At 43.2% G+C, this 15825-nt stretch overlaps 1 protein-coding gene across 4 annotated transcripts in view; it reads right to left on the bottom strand.

Moving 5' to 3' along the window:
* wash1 (WAS protein family homolog 1) overlaps positions 1-14957 on the bottom strand; it is a 33113-nt gene extending 18156 nt beyond the window's left edge. The window contains exons 1-3 of one of the 4 annotated variants that reach the window (XM_068050678.1): positions 14886-14957; positions 11230-11389; positions 6532-6643 (exon numbers count right to left, since the gene is read on the bottom strand). In XM_068050678.1, coding sequence (XP_067906779.1) covers positions 6532-6643; positions 11230-11369 — 252 coding nt within the window. In that variant the 5' untranslated portion in view covers positions 11370-11389; positions 14886-14957. The other 3 variants (XM_068050677.1, XM_068050676.1, XM_068050675.1) reach the window with 3 other exon arrangements.
* Between the last annotated feature and the right edge of the window lie 868 nt (positions 14958-15825).

The following is a 15825-nucleotide window of genomic DNA, read 5'->3' as shown; positions in this document are numbered from 1 at the left end:
AATCTGTTTATTTATTTATTTTTATTCATTCATGGGATGTGGCCGTCACTGGCTATGCCAGCATTTATTGCCCATCCCTAATTGCCCTCGAGAAGGTGGTGGTGAGCTGCCTTCTTGAACCGCTGCAGTCCATGTGAGGTAGGTACACCCACAGTGCTGTTAGGAAGGGAATTCCAGGATTTTGACCCAGCGACAGTGAAGGAACGGCGATATAGTTCCAAGTCAGGATGGTTTGTGACTTGCACGGGAACTTGCAGGTGGTGATGTTCCCATGCGTCTGCTGCTCTTGTCCTTCAAGGTGGTAGAGGTCGTGCGTTTGGAAGGTGCTGTCTAAGGAGCCTTGGTGCGTTGCTGCAGTGCATCTTGTAGATGGTACACACCACTGCCACTGTGCGTCGGTGGTGGAGGGAGTGAATGTTTGTGCATAGTGTGCCAATCAAGCGGGCTGCTTTGTTCTGGATGGTGGCGAGCTTCTTGAGTGTTGTTGGAGCTGCACCCAACCAGGCAAGTGGAGAGTATTCCATCACACTTCTGACTTGTGCCGTGTAGATGGTGGACAGGCTTTGGGGAGTCAGGAGGTGAGTTACTCACTGCAGGATTCCTGGCCTCTGACCTGGTCTTGTAGCCACGGTACTTCTATGGCTACCCCAGTTCAGTTTCTGGTCAATGGTAGCCCCTAGGATGTTGATATTGGGGGATTCAGCGATGGTAATGCCATTGAATGTCAAGGGGAGATGGTTAGATTCTCTCTTGTTGGAAATGGTCATTGCGCGGCACAGTGGCGCAGTGGTTAGCACCGCAGCCTCACAGCTCCAGCGACCCGGGTTCAATTCTGGGTCCTGCCTGTGTGGAGTTTGCAAGTTCTCCCTGTGTCTGCGTGGGTTTCCTCCGGGTGCTCCGGTTTCCTCCCACAGCCAAAAGACTTGCAGGTTGATAGGTGAATTGGCCATTATAAATTGCCACTAGTATAGGTAGGTGGTAGGGGAATATAGGGACAGGTGAGGATGTGGTAGAAATATGGGATTAGTGTAGGATTAGTATAGATGGGTGGTTAATGGTCGGCACAGACTCGGTGGGCCGAAGGGCCTGTTTCAGTGCTGTATCTCTAAATCTAAATCAAAAAAATAAATCTAAATGTTACTTGCCACTTATCAGCCCAAGCCTGGATATGGTTCAGGTCTTGCTGCATTTCTACATGGACTGCTTCAGTATTTCAGGAGTCACGAATGGTGCTGAACATTGTGCAATCATCAGCAAACATCCCCAATTCTGACCTTATGATTGAAGGAAGGTCATTGATGAAGCAGCTGAAGATGGTTGGGCCTAGGACACTACCCTGAGGAACTCCTGCAGTGACGTCCTGAAGCTCAGATGATTGACCTCCAACAACTACAGCCATCTTCCTTTTTGCTAGGTATGACTCCAACCAGCAGAGAGTTTTCCCTGATTCCCATTGACTCCAGTTTTGCTAGGGCTCCTTGATGCCATACTCAGTCAAATGCTGTCTTGATGTCAAGGGCAGTCACTCACCTCACAGAGTTCAGCTCTTTTGTCCATGTTTGAACCAAGGCTGCAATGAGGTCAGGAGCTGAGTGGCCCTGACAGAACGTCACTGAGCAGGTTATTGCTGAGCAAGTGCCGTTTGATGGCACTATTGATGACACCTTCCATCACTTTACTGATGATTGAGAGTAGACTGATGGGGCGGTAATTGGCAGGGTTGGACTTGTCCTGCTTTTGTGTACAGGACATACCTGGGCAATTTTCCATATTGCCGGGTCGATGCCAGTGTTGTAACTCTACTGGAACAGCTTGGTTAGGGGTGTGGCAAGTTCTGGACCACAGGTCTTCGGTACTATTGCCGGAATATTGTCAGGACCCATAGCCTTTGCAGTGTCCAGTGCCTTCAGTCGTTTCCTGATATCACGCGGAGAGAATCGAATTGACTGAAGTCTGGCATCTGTAATGCTGGGGACTTCAGGAGGGTGCCGAGATGGATCATCAACTCGGCACCTCTGGCTGAAGATTGCTGCAAATGCTTCTGCCTTATCTGTTGCACTGATGTGCTGCGCTCCCCCATCATTGAGGATGGGGATATTTGTGGAGCCAGCTCCTCCAGCTATTTGCTTAATTGTCCACCACCATTCACGACTGGATGCGGCAGGACTGCAGAGCTTAGATCTGATCTGTTGGTTATGGGATCGCTTAGCTCTATCGCATGCTGCTTATGCAGTTTGGCATGCAAGTAGCTTCACCAGGTTGACACATCATTTTGAGGTATGTCAGGTGGTGCTCCTGGCATGACCTCCTACACTCTTCATTGAACCAGGGCTGGTCTCCTGGCTTGATGGTAATGGTAGAGTGGGGGATATGCCGGGCCATGAGGTTACAGATTCTCGTTGAGTACAATTCTGCTGCTGCTGATGGCCCACAGCACCTCATGGATGCCCAGTTTTGCATTGCTAGATCTGTTCGAAATCTATCCCATTTAGCAAGGTGATAGTGCCACACAACACGATGGACAGTATCCTCAATGTGAAGGTGGGACTTCGTCTCCACAAGGATTGTGCGGTGGTCACTCCTACCAATACAGTCATGGACAGAAGCATCTGCGGCAGGTAGATCGGCGAGGACAAGGTCAAGTATGTTTTTCCCTCGTGTTGGTTCCCTCACCACCTGCCGCAGATCCAGTCTAGCAGTTATGTCCTTTAGTACTCGGCCAGCTCAGTCAGTAGTGGTCCCCCACCCAGAGTACATTTTGTGTCCTTGCTACCCTCAGTGCTTCCTCCAAGTGGTGTTCAACATGGAAAAGTACTGACTCATCAGCTGAGGGAGGGCAGTAGGTGGTAATCAGTAGGAGGTTACCTTGCCCATGTTTGACCTGATGCCATGAGACTTCATGGGATCTGGAGTCGATGTTGAGGACTCCCAGGGCGACTTCCTCCCTCCTGTAGACCACTGTCCCGCCACCTCTGCTGGGTCTGTCCTGCCATGGGACAGGACATACCCGGGGATGGTGATTGCAGTGTCTGGGACATTGTCTGTAAGGTATGATTCCGTGAGTATGACTATGTCAGGCTGTTGCTTGACTAGTCTGTGGGACAGCTCTCCCAACTTTGACATAAGCCCCCAGATGTTAGTAAGGAGAACGTTGCAGGGTCGACAGGAGTTTGTCATTGTCATTTCCGGTACCTAGGTCGATGCCAGGTGGTCCGTCGGTTTCATTTGTTTTTACTGATTTCGTAGCTGTTGTTAGGTACAACTGAGTGACTTGCTAGGCCATTTCAGAGAGCAAGTAAGAGTTAACCACATTGCTGTGGGTCTGGAGTCACATGTGGGCCAGACCAGGTAAGGGCAGCAGATTTCCTTCCCTAAAAGGACATTAGTGAACCAGATGGGTTTTTATAACAATCGACAATGATTTCATGGCCATCATTAGACTAGCTTTTAATTCCAGATTTATTAATTAAATTCAAATTCCATCTTCTGCTGTGGTGGGATTCGAACCCATATCTCCAGATCTATACCCTGGGTCTCTGGGTTACTAATCCAATGATAATACCACTATGCCACTGCCTCCCCATGATCCATATGCCATTTTGCACATGGTTCAGGCAATAACCCTTGAGGTTCTAGCTCCTGGTACTTTATGAACAGGACCTCTTGCCTGCTCTTTCCTATGTTGTTGGTCCCAAAATAACAAAAAAAAAGGCCAAGGACAAGGAAAAACTGTTCCCATTAAAAGTACAAGATCCAGGGGACACAGATTTGGGCAAAAGATGCAGGGGAAACCGGAGGAACCACTTATTTATTTATTTTTTTAGAAGGCAGCTGGTGGTAATGGACCTGGAACTCACTACCCACAAGGGTGGTGGGAGTGAAGACAATCACGGACTTCAACTGGATGGGCAACTGAGAGAATTAGACTTGCAAGGCTACAGGGATCGAGCCGGGGAGTGCGACTGACTGCATAGCTCTATAGCTAGCCGGCATGGACTCAATGGGCCGAATGGTCACCTTCTGTGCTGTAAATGACTATGAAACACAACAACTGGATGCTCCACTGCCAATATCCTTTCAAGTTCGTTTGAGATGTCCTTCACCCTAACACCAGGTGGACAACATACCACATAGGACTCTCAATCTTACTTACAAAGGATGCTACCCACTCCCCTAATTATTGAATCTTCTGTAGCTACCACATTACGATTCCCCTCCTCCTCCCTCTGGGCAACCTCCTGCTCCAAGGTGACATGGTCAGCATTCTGGCTGTCTTCCAGTTTTATTCTATCCTCACAGGTAGCAACCACATTGATCCTATCCAACAGGTTCAGTTTCTATGGATCTTCGTTTTCCATCTCACCTGGGTTCCCCTTACTCTGTATGCTAGTGGTCACACTAATAGTTCTGATTTCGCATCTCTCTACCATGCATGACCAAAGCCTGGAGAAAACTGTCCAGTTACTCCTCCCCCTCCCTTACGTGTCAAGAGTGTCCCCAACTGGCACTCCAGCTCAATGACTGAGGTGAAGACATCTTCTACAGAAGCGTTCGCTTGGGACAATCTCAGTCCACAAACTCCACATCTGCAATCCAAACGAACCTGCTCTGCCATATCTTACCGTACATTTATTTAAAGATAAAATTCATAGTTTTTTAAAACTTTAAGGCTGTTTAGCTTATACCAAAACACAAACTAATCGTTAAATAAAGATCGTTAACCACTAAAAATACTAACCAAGAAACTTAATACTTATCTGTAACATACCTGCACTATTCCACAATCTGCGCGGACATTGACGCCACTGAATTTCCCTCCCCCGTTTGTCTGGTGCTTGCAGCGCTGCTTCTCCAGATAGCCAGGAGAAGCAGAGCCTCTCGCACCGTTTATATTAGCTGCAATACTTACTGTCTCGAGCTTACAAAAACCACTAAGTGTTAAAGCCAAAAAGAAGCACCTCATTTCCCTACTACTCCGAAGTCCTACTCTCACCAAATTCTAAAGTTTGCACTATGAACAGAATGCAATGTATGGTTACGTTGTGCCTTAGCTCTAACTATTGTTTACTGTACACTGCTGCCTTTTTGCAATTCCTTTGTTCCACTGGATAAAAATATGGCAGAAGATACATTACACATAAAAAACTCAAATCACATGCATACAGTTGATTTAAAATAGAGCTCCCTTCAAATACTATAAAATCTATCATTGAGATATGAAATGGACAAACTGACCCCACTTAGATGCTGCTACAGCAGTCATTTCAGATTCAAATACTGTTCACAATGGCACCTCAGTAGGTAACGAAGGAAGTCAAACTGAACAACGAACTAGAATGATTAATTGGAAGATCTATTTAGCCTATGTTACGAACAGTTAAGAAAGGTGTCTAGGGTTCCCTCTCAACTTTCACCTGGTCTTACCATAACAGGGTTTTATTTTTAACACACCGTGTATTTAGCTCCCCCTTGGTGATCCTTGTTCACTGCTTTCAATTATAAGGCAAAGAAACCAGCACAAACAGTTTTCTTAGGTTTAAAGAAGGTTGAAATTTTATTAAACTTAAACTCTAATTTGGTTAACGCCTACAGATACACATGCAGAGACAGAAAAAAAATAATAAAGTAGAAAAGTTTGAAGCAATATCTGAAGAGGGTTTTGTTACAGTTCTTCGAGCTCACTGTAGAGTCCTTGATTGTGGGTAGATCTTGCTTTTCGTTGGGGCCCAGTATTCTTCTTGAACCTTGTTCGCTGTAGGAGACTTTTCTCTCTTGGGGTTCATGTGTCTTCAGTGGTTTTGGAGTTCTGTGAGAAAGAGATGGGAGCTGGCAGACAGAAGAGGTGTTCTTCAGTCCAGGAGCATTCTGCAGTCTTGGAGATCAAACTGTTTGTACAATTCAGAAAAACCAGGTTGCCAAGCAGGCTAGTCACGTGACCAGCTGGTCTGACCACATCGGTTTGTGGATTCGATCATCCCAGCAGTCATCCTGAAATTTGAGCTCCTTCACCTTCAATGTCTGGTGCTTAAAGTACATTGTGGGTTAAGTTGGATAAGGGTCTCCACAAGCACTGTCTGTTAATATGCAAATATATTTCCAGCCAAGGGCCTGGTGATTTTTCTTTTTAAAACAAGTCCTTTCTTCACTCCAACAGTTTTCAAATCAATATTCATATGACAAAATTAATATGCCTCAATCTTGGCAGGTTGCCGGGGGTGTTTGGGGGGGGGGGGGGTTGGTGGAACCTGCATAACACCTTAAGTTTGCATGGTTACTGGCTCTCCAAAGTGTACAAAAGGTTAAATAGTTTGACTGGAAGTGCAGAAAATAATCAGAGGCAACTGGAGTTGAAGTGCTGTTAATTAGCATTTTACATTGAAAAAGTCAGATCATTTAACTTCAAATCATACAAAAAGAGGGTCGGCTACACACTGAAGGAATATTTTTCTCAATTCACAAATCTCTACTTCCATGAAGAAAGAGTCCAGAATCACATCCTCACCCAGAAAACATTGGAAAATTAGCCCTTACTTTAGTGGCTTTCTTGCTGCCTTTGATTTTCTTGATCTTAGCTTGTGCCAAGTTGATCCGGTCATTAATCGACTGCAAGCGAGTTTGGTTGCTCGCTACGTTTTGGGAAACCCTGCAACAAGACATCCTACTGTTAAGATTTTTTCTAAATGAAGAAACACTAATATAAACATATTTGCCACTACTCAGTTAAGATGTATGGAATTAAGGGGAGCATAGAAAAGTGGATTCATAATTGGTTAGATGGTAAAAACAGAGAGTAAGGGTTAAGGGTAGTTGGAAGTGGCTAGCAGGGTTCCCACAGGGTTCAATTCTGGGGCCACTCTGTACATCAATTATTTGAGGGAACAGGGAATTTCCAAATGGTAACAAAATAGATAGTATTGTTAATTCTTTAGAAGACTAAATGGAATTTGTAAAGGCATACTGATAAGATTAGAGAATGGGCTTAAAAAGCTCAAATACAGTGTCACAAAGTGTAAGCTGATGCATTTTGGTGAAACAAAATAACAAATTATACTCTGAACAGAGGTGGGCTTGATGGAGTGATACAGCAGAGGAATTCTGGGGTACAGGTTTACTGAACATTATAAGACAGCACCATGAGTTGATAAGGCTGTGACACAAGTTAATGGAATTCTAGGTTTTATCTCAAAGTATAGAAAACATAAACAAAGAGGTAATGATGAGCCTATATAAAAATCTTTATTAGACCTCAAATAGAGAACTGTGTGCAGTAATGGGTTCAACATTGAGATTTTAGATAGATTCACAGGAAATGCTGCCTGGGATGAAGAAATATAAATAAGAGACTTGAAAAATTGGCTCTTTTTTCATTAGAGCAATGCAGGTTACGCAGCAATTTGACAGAAGTGATTAATATTATGAAAGCACAAAATAGAGTGAATAGAAACACAGCAGTAGAGTTTCTGCTTGGTTGCTCAGATTTTTCAGTGGAATTTGCCCAAAATCGGCATAAGCTGCACAAAAGGTTGCAGAATTTTAAGTGAAAATTATGTCCAGTGATCTTTTGCAATAATTTTAAAAACTTTGCACCAGAAATTGGCCCTGGCCACAAAAGTGACCACGCCCAAAGGATAAATCAATTATTGATACTTTCTGCTAATTGTGCTTGTTTGCAGCCCTTTGTGGAGGCTCCAAAAATTTTAGCTGGTTCTTTTGTATGCAAAGACATGGATAAGAATGCTTTAAAAGCTTTTGAATGTTCTCACCATGAAACAAGATTGTGATGGGAAGAGCAGAGTTTTAAATATTTTAAAAGCGTTCCTTTCATTTTAAATGCTGTCGTAATAACAATGCATTATGGCAATTTTTACTGCAAACTTCATTTTGTCAGTGTTGAGAGAAAACCCTACCAGACAGCTTAAGTGCATCTACTTTGAAATCCTGCTCTCAAGTGTTGACATCTTCTGTATCAAATCCCTCAAGTACTAAAAATATAGTGTGTTGGATTCAAGACAAAGGCAATCCTTTTTGTGCCATGATCACGAGGAACTGAATTAAGACATAGAGCCCTGCAGTCAGAGTAAGCAGACTTTCATTTGTTCATTCTGGAGTGGATTCCAACCCAGGATCCAGAAGTGAAAAGCTAGTATCTAACCAGCACTCCTCACCAAACATTTGTATTTGCTATTTAGGAAAAAAAAGATCAGTTCTGTAATGGGAGACTAGGCTTCACTATGCTCCTTACTGTACTAATTATGTTTTTTGCTAGCAACTCCATGACACTTCTCTGCTCTTTAATGGGCCAAGTGAATTTCACACATACAGGACTCTAGCACATTACAGACACAAGCACAGCATTAGAAAACCACAAAACAACAAGTTACACTGGGATGCATATATAGAGTGCATGGATAGAAGTTCACAGGTTATAACAGGATTCATAATAGAGGTCTCATTCTGAGCAACCTTTTGCCCGGTTCTGCTGCACGTTGCACTGCATGGATTGAATCCACCAATAAGTGTAGAGTTAACTGGATCACATTTAATACACTATACAATGGAGCTACAATTTTAGAGACCCACTTTCAGAAAACCAATAGCCATTTGACAGTTACAATGGCTTTGGTAGCATTTAGTGCAAAAGCCTTTCAAAACCTTTCCACCATTGGGAACAGGCGGAAAGATGACGCTCCCACACTGCAATCTTCTCAACGCCGCAGAATGACAACATGCCAATGAAGCCAAAGTATGTGCAGATAATGCAGAATAAAAATATTAACCAAGTTTAGTAACAAGGTTTACAGACACTCACTCAGAGCAGAATAAAATAATTTTGTAGTTGAATTAAGCCCTATATTGCCAGATGGTCAAGATAGATTACTACATTCTTGAACCACCCAATTTCAAAGTTTCCAGTTCAGGCACCATGCTGTTGAAACAAACATTATTCCATAACAGAGCTGTCTCTGTACTATTAACTTGAAAGAACACTTAAAATACAACCTTAATTTTTAAATTTGAAATACTTCCAATTCTGCTGTCCCAGTTGTCTCCATTTTCTCTCTCCATCCTTTCAAAAAACTTTAATTTTTCTTTGTTTAGGCATATATAAAGATTTGCACCTTTTCCACTTTTTCTCCCATCCCTCCTGAAATGAGGTCAATAACTTTTTTTTGATACCAAAACAGCATAGCCTGAGCACACCAGGACAAGTAAACTAATTTACAGGACACATTTGTGGGGATAAGTAAACTCATTTACATGTGGTGAAAGGGTTAAGACTACACAAATTCCAAGCTGCTCCAAACTTGTAGACTCTAAAGACAGATCAATAGCAGCACGATGCTTTAGGAAAGTGATTTAGGTCAAAAATTCTTCAGATTTATCTCTCTATCCCACCCAAGAGGCATATAAAATGCCTTGTTGCCTGCCATTCCCCACTGCTTCTCAGTCATCTCCTTCCTCCCTCCAGCTTAGGTTGACATACACAACAGCTTCCTACGCCCCCTTCATGATGTCAGCAACACTAAATCACTCAAGGTCCCCAACGGTTTGTAGTCCTTCAAATTCAAGGGAAGTAGACCAGAATGTAAATAGCACATCACCTCTTCTCTCAATAACCAGCCATCTTCTCTGACCACTTTGATTTCTTCCTCCATTTTCACCTCCAGTAACGAGCTTGTGACCTTGTGCCATAGAGACTAGAACCATCTGCCCCCTTCTCCCACAATAATGTTTCTGGATTTTTGTCCATTTAGAGGTTGAAGACAGTAACTTGTAAATGTTGGGTTTTCAATAGCAACGTGTACGCATACAAAATATTTAAAGAAGCACAAAGATGGGTGGTTAAAATGCTAACCAATAAAAACCTCACACCCAATGCAATAGGAATTCTGTGGTTCTGGGCATTTGGCAAGCATTGTCTGGTAGGCCTTCCCTTTTGTCTGTGAACTCGGACAAAAGTAGAGACACAGGCAGTCAAGTCCAATAAAGGCTGCAAAATCAATCAAGTTTTAAACAGAAAAGCAGCAATAGTGAGTGGGAGAATACTGGAGGGGAGTTAGGAATTGTTTTGCTCAAGTCAAGCAGGACGACCCAGTTGCATGGATCTGATCATAACTGTTATTCTGTATGTTCACCTGCTCTGAAATAAAATGAGACAATTCATATCTGGCCTCATCTTACGAAGTATTTGCTCAATCCACCTTCAGAAAGACTGGAGGAGCACTTGGCAGCATATGCAAAAGACATGAATATCTAATTTAGATAACCAAAGTGATCATCATTGTTGCATCAAAGTTAAAATTTCATACAGGTTGGAACTGAGCAGTGAAGGTGCACTCTGATACTTACGGAGCATAGGAACTAGCCTCATACTGATCCACTGCACTCACTGAAACCCTCATCTGTGTTTCCATTAGCTCCAAATTTAGTTTCTTTAACAACCACTGCTGGCCTCTTGAACTCCATCTTTCATAACTTACAAAACCAAATTCTGTCATGCACTCATCTTTCCTCCTGACCTCAACTGGTATGTTGGTGCCCAACAGAATCAATTCAATATCTTCATTCTCAATGAATCTCTCCACAGCCTTAACCCTCCATATCTCAGCAGCCTAGAAAAGGTAGATTGAGGATTGATAAAGATCATTGTAATTCATCCAATCTCAGTATCAATGAAATACATCCCAACCATATCAATTATACTCTTCTATAAACCTTTTTCTCCAGCTCTGTATCCATCTCACTTGTTTCCTGATATAACCAGGCTCCAGTGCTTACTTCACATAATCTTTGCAGAGGCAAATTTAAAATCTGCCCCGTTCATTGGAACTCCCCTCCCCCTCCGTAAAGACAACTATCTTGTTACATCTTGGTCTTTGAAAGCCTCCTCAAACCCATCATTTTGGTTACTTCCCCTTTTACCGTTTACTATTCATTCCTTCATTATGACATGCCGCAAGATATTTTATTGCCTGACAGGCACTTCTCCATTTCAAAGTACTCTCTATGCTTCCTTATGAAATAAAAAAGCCTATCCAAACTAGCAAAAAAAAAAATTGCAACAACTGAGTTTACTAGCTTGTTCTTACAATTGTCACAAACACAATATCTAGCACCTCAAGAGGCAAAAACACAAATAAATCTGTGGAGTAATCCTCCTGCTCAGGAACACACACAGCCCAATATTTATACACATTTCTCATTACTCATGCCCTTTATGGTCCATACCTAGTGAAAACATCATTGGAGATTTTTTGGAGATATTGAAGGGCATCACTGATCTGGTGAATAGCTTCCTCACGTCGCAAATCTGACTGGATGATTGGAACAGTGTACACCTGTCCTTCAGTGAAGTACTTCGGCATCATTTTAATTCAATGTTGGAAAACTATAAACAAGAAAAGGAGAGGTAATCAAGTTTACTATTCGTCGTTTGGTAGTACAGAACTTGAGCACTGCTGAAAACAGAGACATGTTGTTGAAGCTTTTCGTCTTGCACTCATCAGGACGATCCGCAAGAATACTAACGTAAGGGAAAACAATGACTTTATACTGCATGAGGAGTGCTGATTGGTAGAGGCGTTGCCATGGAGAATGCAACACAAAAGTGATGTCCCTCTATGCCCTATCTAAGACAGTTCTGCACAACAGGTATTGGCCAAATGGTTGGGCGAATTGTTACAACCAGTTTTGAGCAAGTTCTCCACATGCACGGTGAACGATTCCTTCACATGTGCAAAGACCATACAGGCCTTGCATATCATAGGAACAGAGGAGCAGGAGTAGGCCATTCAACCCATTGAGCCTGCCCAGCCATTCAATACTATCATGGCTGATTATCCACTTCAATGCCTTTTTCCCACACTATCCTCATGTCCCCTTAGGTCATTGGTATTTAGAAATTGGTCAATCCCTGCTTTAAACATATTCAATGACTGAGCTGCCACAGCCCTCTGGGGTAGAGAATTCCAAAGATTCACAACCCTCTGAGTAAAGAAATTTCTCCTCATCTCTGTCCCAAGTGGCTTCCCCCTTATTTTGAAATTGTGTCCGTGGTTCTAGACTCCCCAACCAGGGGAAACATCTTACTTTCATCGACCTTGTCTATCCCTTTAAGTATTTTGTAGGTCTCAATGAGATCATATCTCATTCTTCGAAACTCTAGAGAACACAGGCCCAATTTCTTCATAGGACAGTCCCGCCATCCCAGAAACAAGTCTGGTGAACCTTCGTTGCACTCCCTCTATGGCAATAATATCCTTCCTAAGGTAAGGGGACCAAAACTGCACACAGTACTCCAGATGTGGTCTAACCAAGGTTCTATATAATTGAAGCAAGACTTCACTACTCCTCTACTCAAATCCTCTTGCGATAAAGGCTAACATACAATTAGCCTTCTCAATTGCTTGCTGCACCTGCATGTTGGCTTTCAGTGACTAATTAACAAGAAACCCAGGTCCCTTTGTACATCAACACTTTCTAATCTCTTACCATTTAAGAAATACTCTGCACATCTATTCCTCCCATAGTGAACAACCTTACATTTTTCCACATTATATTCCATCTGCCACATTCCTGCCCACTTACTAAATCTGCCCAAATCCCCTTGAAGCCGCTTTGCATCTTCCTCACAACACACATTCCAACCTAGTTTTGTGTCATCCGCGAACTTGGAAATACTACATTCGATCCCCACATCCAAATCATTGATATATATTGTGAGCAGCTGGGGCCCAAGCACTGATCCCTGCAGTACCCCACTAGTCACAGCTTGCCAATGTGAGAATGACCCGCTTATTCCTACTCTCTGCTTTCTGCCCGTTAACCAACTCTTAATCCATGCCAGTATATTACCTCCTATTCCAAGTGCTTTAATTTTGCTAACCAACCTCCTGTGGGGGACTTTATCAAAAGCCTTCTGAAAATCCAAGTATACCACATCCACCAACTCCCCTATCAATTCTGTTAGTAACATCTTCAAAAAACTCCAATAGGTTCATCAAACATGATTTCCCATTCATAAATCCATGTTGACTATGCCCAATCAGATTATTACCCAAGTGTCCATTTATCACATCCTTTGGAATAGATTCTAGCATTTTCCCAATGACTGATGTAAGGCTAACAGATCTGTAATTCTCTGTTTTCTCTCTCCCTCCCTTCTTAAATAGTGGGGTGACATTTGCTACCTTCCAATCTGCAGGAACTGCTCCAGAATCTATAGAATTTTGGAAGATGATCACCAATGCATCCACTATCTCCATAGCCACCTCTTTTAACCCTCTAGGATGTAGGATATCAGGTCTTGGGGACTTATCAACCTTCAGCCCCATTAATTTCTCCAATACAAACTTCTGCCGAATACTAATTTCCTTGCTCATTCTCCCTAATCCCTTGGATCTTTAATTCTTCCTCAGTGAAGACAGACACAAAGTAATCATTTAGCTTCTCTGCCATTTCTCTATTTCCCATTATAAATTCTTGCAGTTCGCAACGGGGAAGGCACAGGCCATACTCAAACAGCCCGTGCTTGCAAAGCTCAAAACGCAGTATCCAACATTAGATGTGAATCTGCAATTGGACAGCATTTGCTAAACAATCCTCAGCGTGCTAGGAATTACGCTAACAACCAAGTTAAGATTGTCAGTAAGGCTCGCAGTGCAGCACATTTGCACGTACTGGAAGCTACATATATTAGCACACAGGGCCCTGTTTTTTGCAGACATAAGTAACATGTACAAACATTGCGCCTATTCCAGCTAAACAAAATAAGTGACAGCCATTCACTGGTTCATTCCTCAGGGCAACACCTTGACCAATAAAAAGAGTCAAGCTGCCTGGTTTAAATTTCAAAACAAAACTCGGCAGTTAACTGTCAGTCATCGTAACTGGTACATTCTCCATGGCAACGCCTCAATCAGAGTTCATTTCCCAATCAACACGCTCTGCTCATGCGGTATAAAGTCGTTGTTTTCCCTTACATTGGTATTCTTTCAGATTGTCCTGATGAGTGCAAGACAAAAACTTCAACACATCTCTATTTTCAGCAATACTCAAGTTTACTTTTCTCAGAAATTAACTGCAGTTGTCTGCCAAAACACTAATTGCGACTTGTGTGACCATTACACTTTAAGTACTCAGAGTTCCTGAATGGATGCTGATTTCCAGTTTCAAAAGGCCATCTGAACCCCTCAAATAGACTACAGCCTATAATTCATATGATATGGGTGTAAATACCTCACATGGACTGCAGCAGTTCAAGAAGGCAACTCACCACCACCTTCTCAAGGGCAATTAGGAATGGGCAATAAATGCTGGCATAGCCAGTGACGCCCACATTTCATTAATGAATAAAAAAAAGATTATCTGAATCCTTCAGGTAGCCATTGTTTTCAAACAGAGTACGTTTAACTCTTTCACAACGACTGCTTTGGTTACCCTTATGGGCGAACTATAGGTGCTAACACTATACTTCAGATGAAGAAGATGGACATAAGATTTAACAGTCAAAAAGAAACATGTATAAAAGTCCATTAATACCAGGGTTTACCAGTATCCATGTAGATGTGGGCAGGGTTGCGGCTTTGCTGTCAGCTCTCTGTCTAGGTTGGGAAATAAACTGTTGCAGCTTCCGAGTCAGCAGACCTCTTACTGCGCATGCGTCCCCGTGTTCCATACTCTGCGCATGTGCAACAACACGCACAGTCTGCCGGTACCCGCAGTTTTGTCGTGCACTTACCCGAGCGCAGCGACTGATCTGCTTGGCGACGTCACCTGCTTCAGACGTTGCCGCCGCCCTCTCGTTCCCCACTATCCAACCTCCACCACCATACACTCATTCATTGATTAACCGCCGTTTCCAGCACTGTCCGTCACAGGCTTACCTCAGGCAACGAATTCACGCCTGCGCATCGCCTTACAATTTATGCGCAAGCGTACGTCTTCAGCCTCGCGCCCTCTCTCTGCAAGCTCCGCCTTCCACAAGAAGCCGCGCCCCCTTGGCCACTCTGCTCAGAGGTCACCAAGTGCGAAGTGAAAATGGAAAGTGCTGGAAGTACTTAGCAGGTCTGGGAACAACTGTGGAGAGAAAAAGCAGAGTTAACGTTTCGGGTCTGTGACCTTTCATTAGAACAGTATGACCACTAAGTATGATTAGCACAAAACGTAGGCCATTAGACCCAACAGGTCAATGCTAGTTTATGCTGCACATAAGCCTCCTCCTACCTCTGTTCATATAATACCATGAACGTAACCCTCTGTTCCTTTCTCCCGCATGTGTTACCTAGTTTTCCTTTAACTGCATCTGTGCTATTTGCCTCAAATACTCCCTTGTGATAGTGAGTTCCACATATCTCGAGAGACAATGGATACGCGCCTGGAGGTGGTCAGTGGTTTGTGAAGCAGCCCCTGGAGTGGCTATAAAGGCCAATTCTAGAGCGACAGGCTCTTCCACAGGTGCTGCAGAGAAATTTGTTTGTCGGGGCTGTTGCACAGTTGGCTCTAACTATTCTAACTATTGTCTGGGTAAAGAGGCTTATCCTGAACTCCCTATTGGATTTATTTGTGACACTTGTTTGGGATAGAAATGCTATACTGCACTCAAATAAAAACAAGAAATGCTGGAACCACTCAGCAGATCTGGCAGCATCTGTGAAAAGAGAAGCAGAGTTAACGTTTCGGGTCAGTGACCCTTCTTCGGAACTGACAAATATTAGAAAAGTCACAGGTTATAAGCAAGTGAGGTGGGGGTGGGGCAAGAGATGCTCTATGACCTTTTCGTCAGCTATGTGGCCTGGTCCAATCTACACCTCCTTTGTTATCTCT

Source organism: Heterodontus francisci, chromosome 18, assembly GCF_036365525.1.
Source record: "Heterodontus francisci isolate sHetFra1 chromosome 18, sHetFra1.hap1, whole genome shotgun sequence".
Classification (NCBI taxonomy): domain Eukaryota; kingdom Metazoa; phylum Chordata; class Chondrichthyes; order Heterodontiformes; family Heterodontidae; genus Heterodontus; species Heterodontus francisci.
Note: the sequence above shows the minus strand (reverse complement) of the source record. Positions and strands in the feature narration are given on the sequence as shown.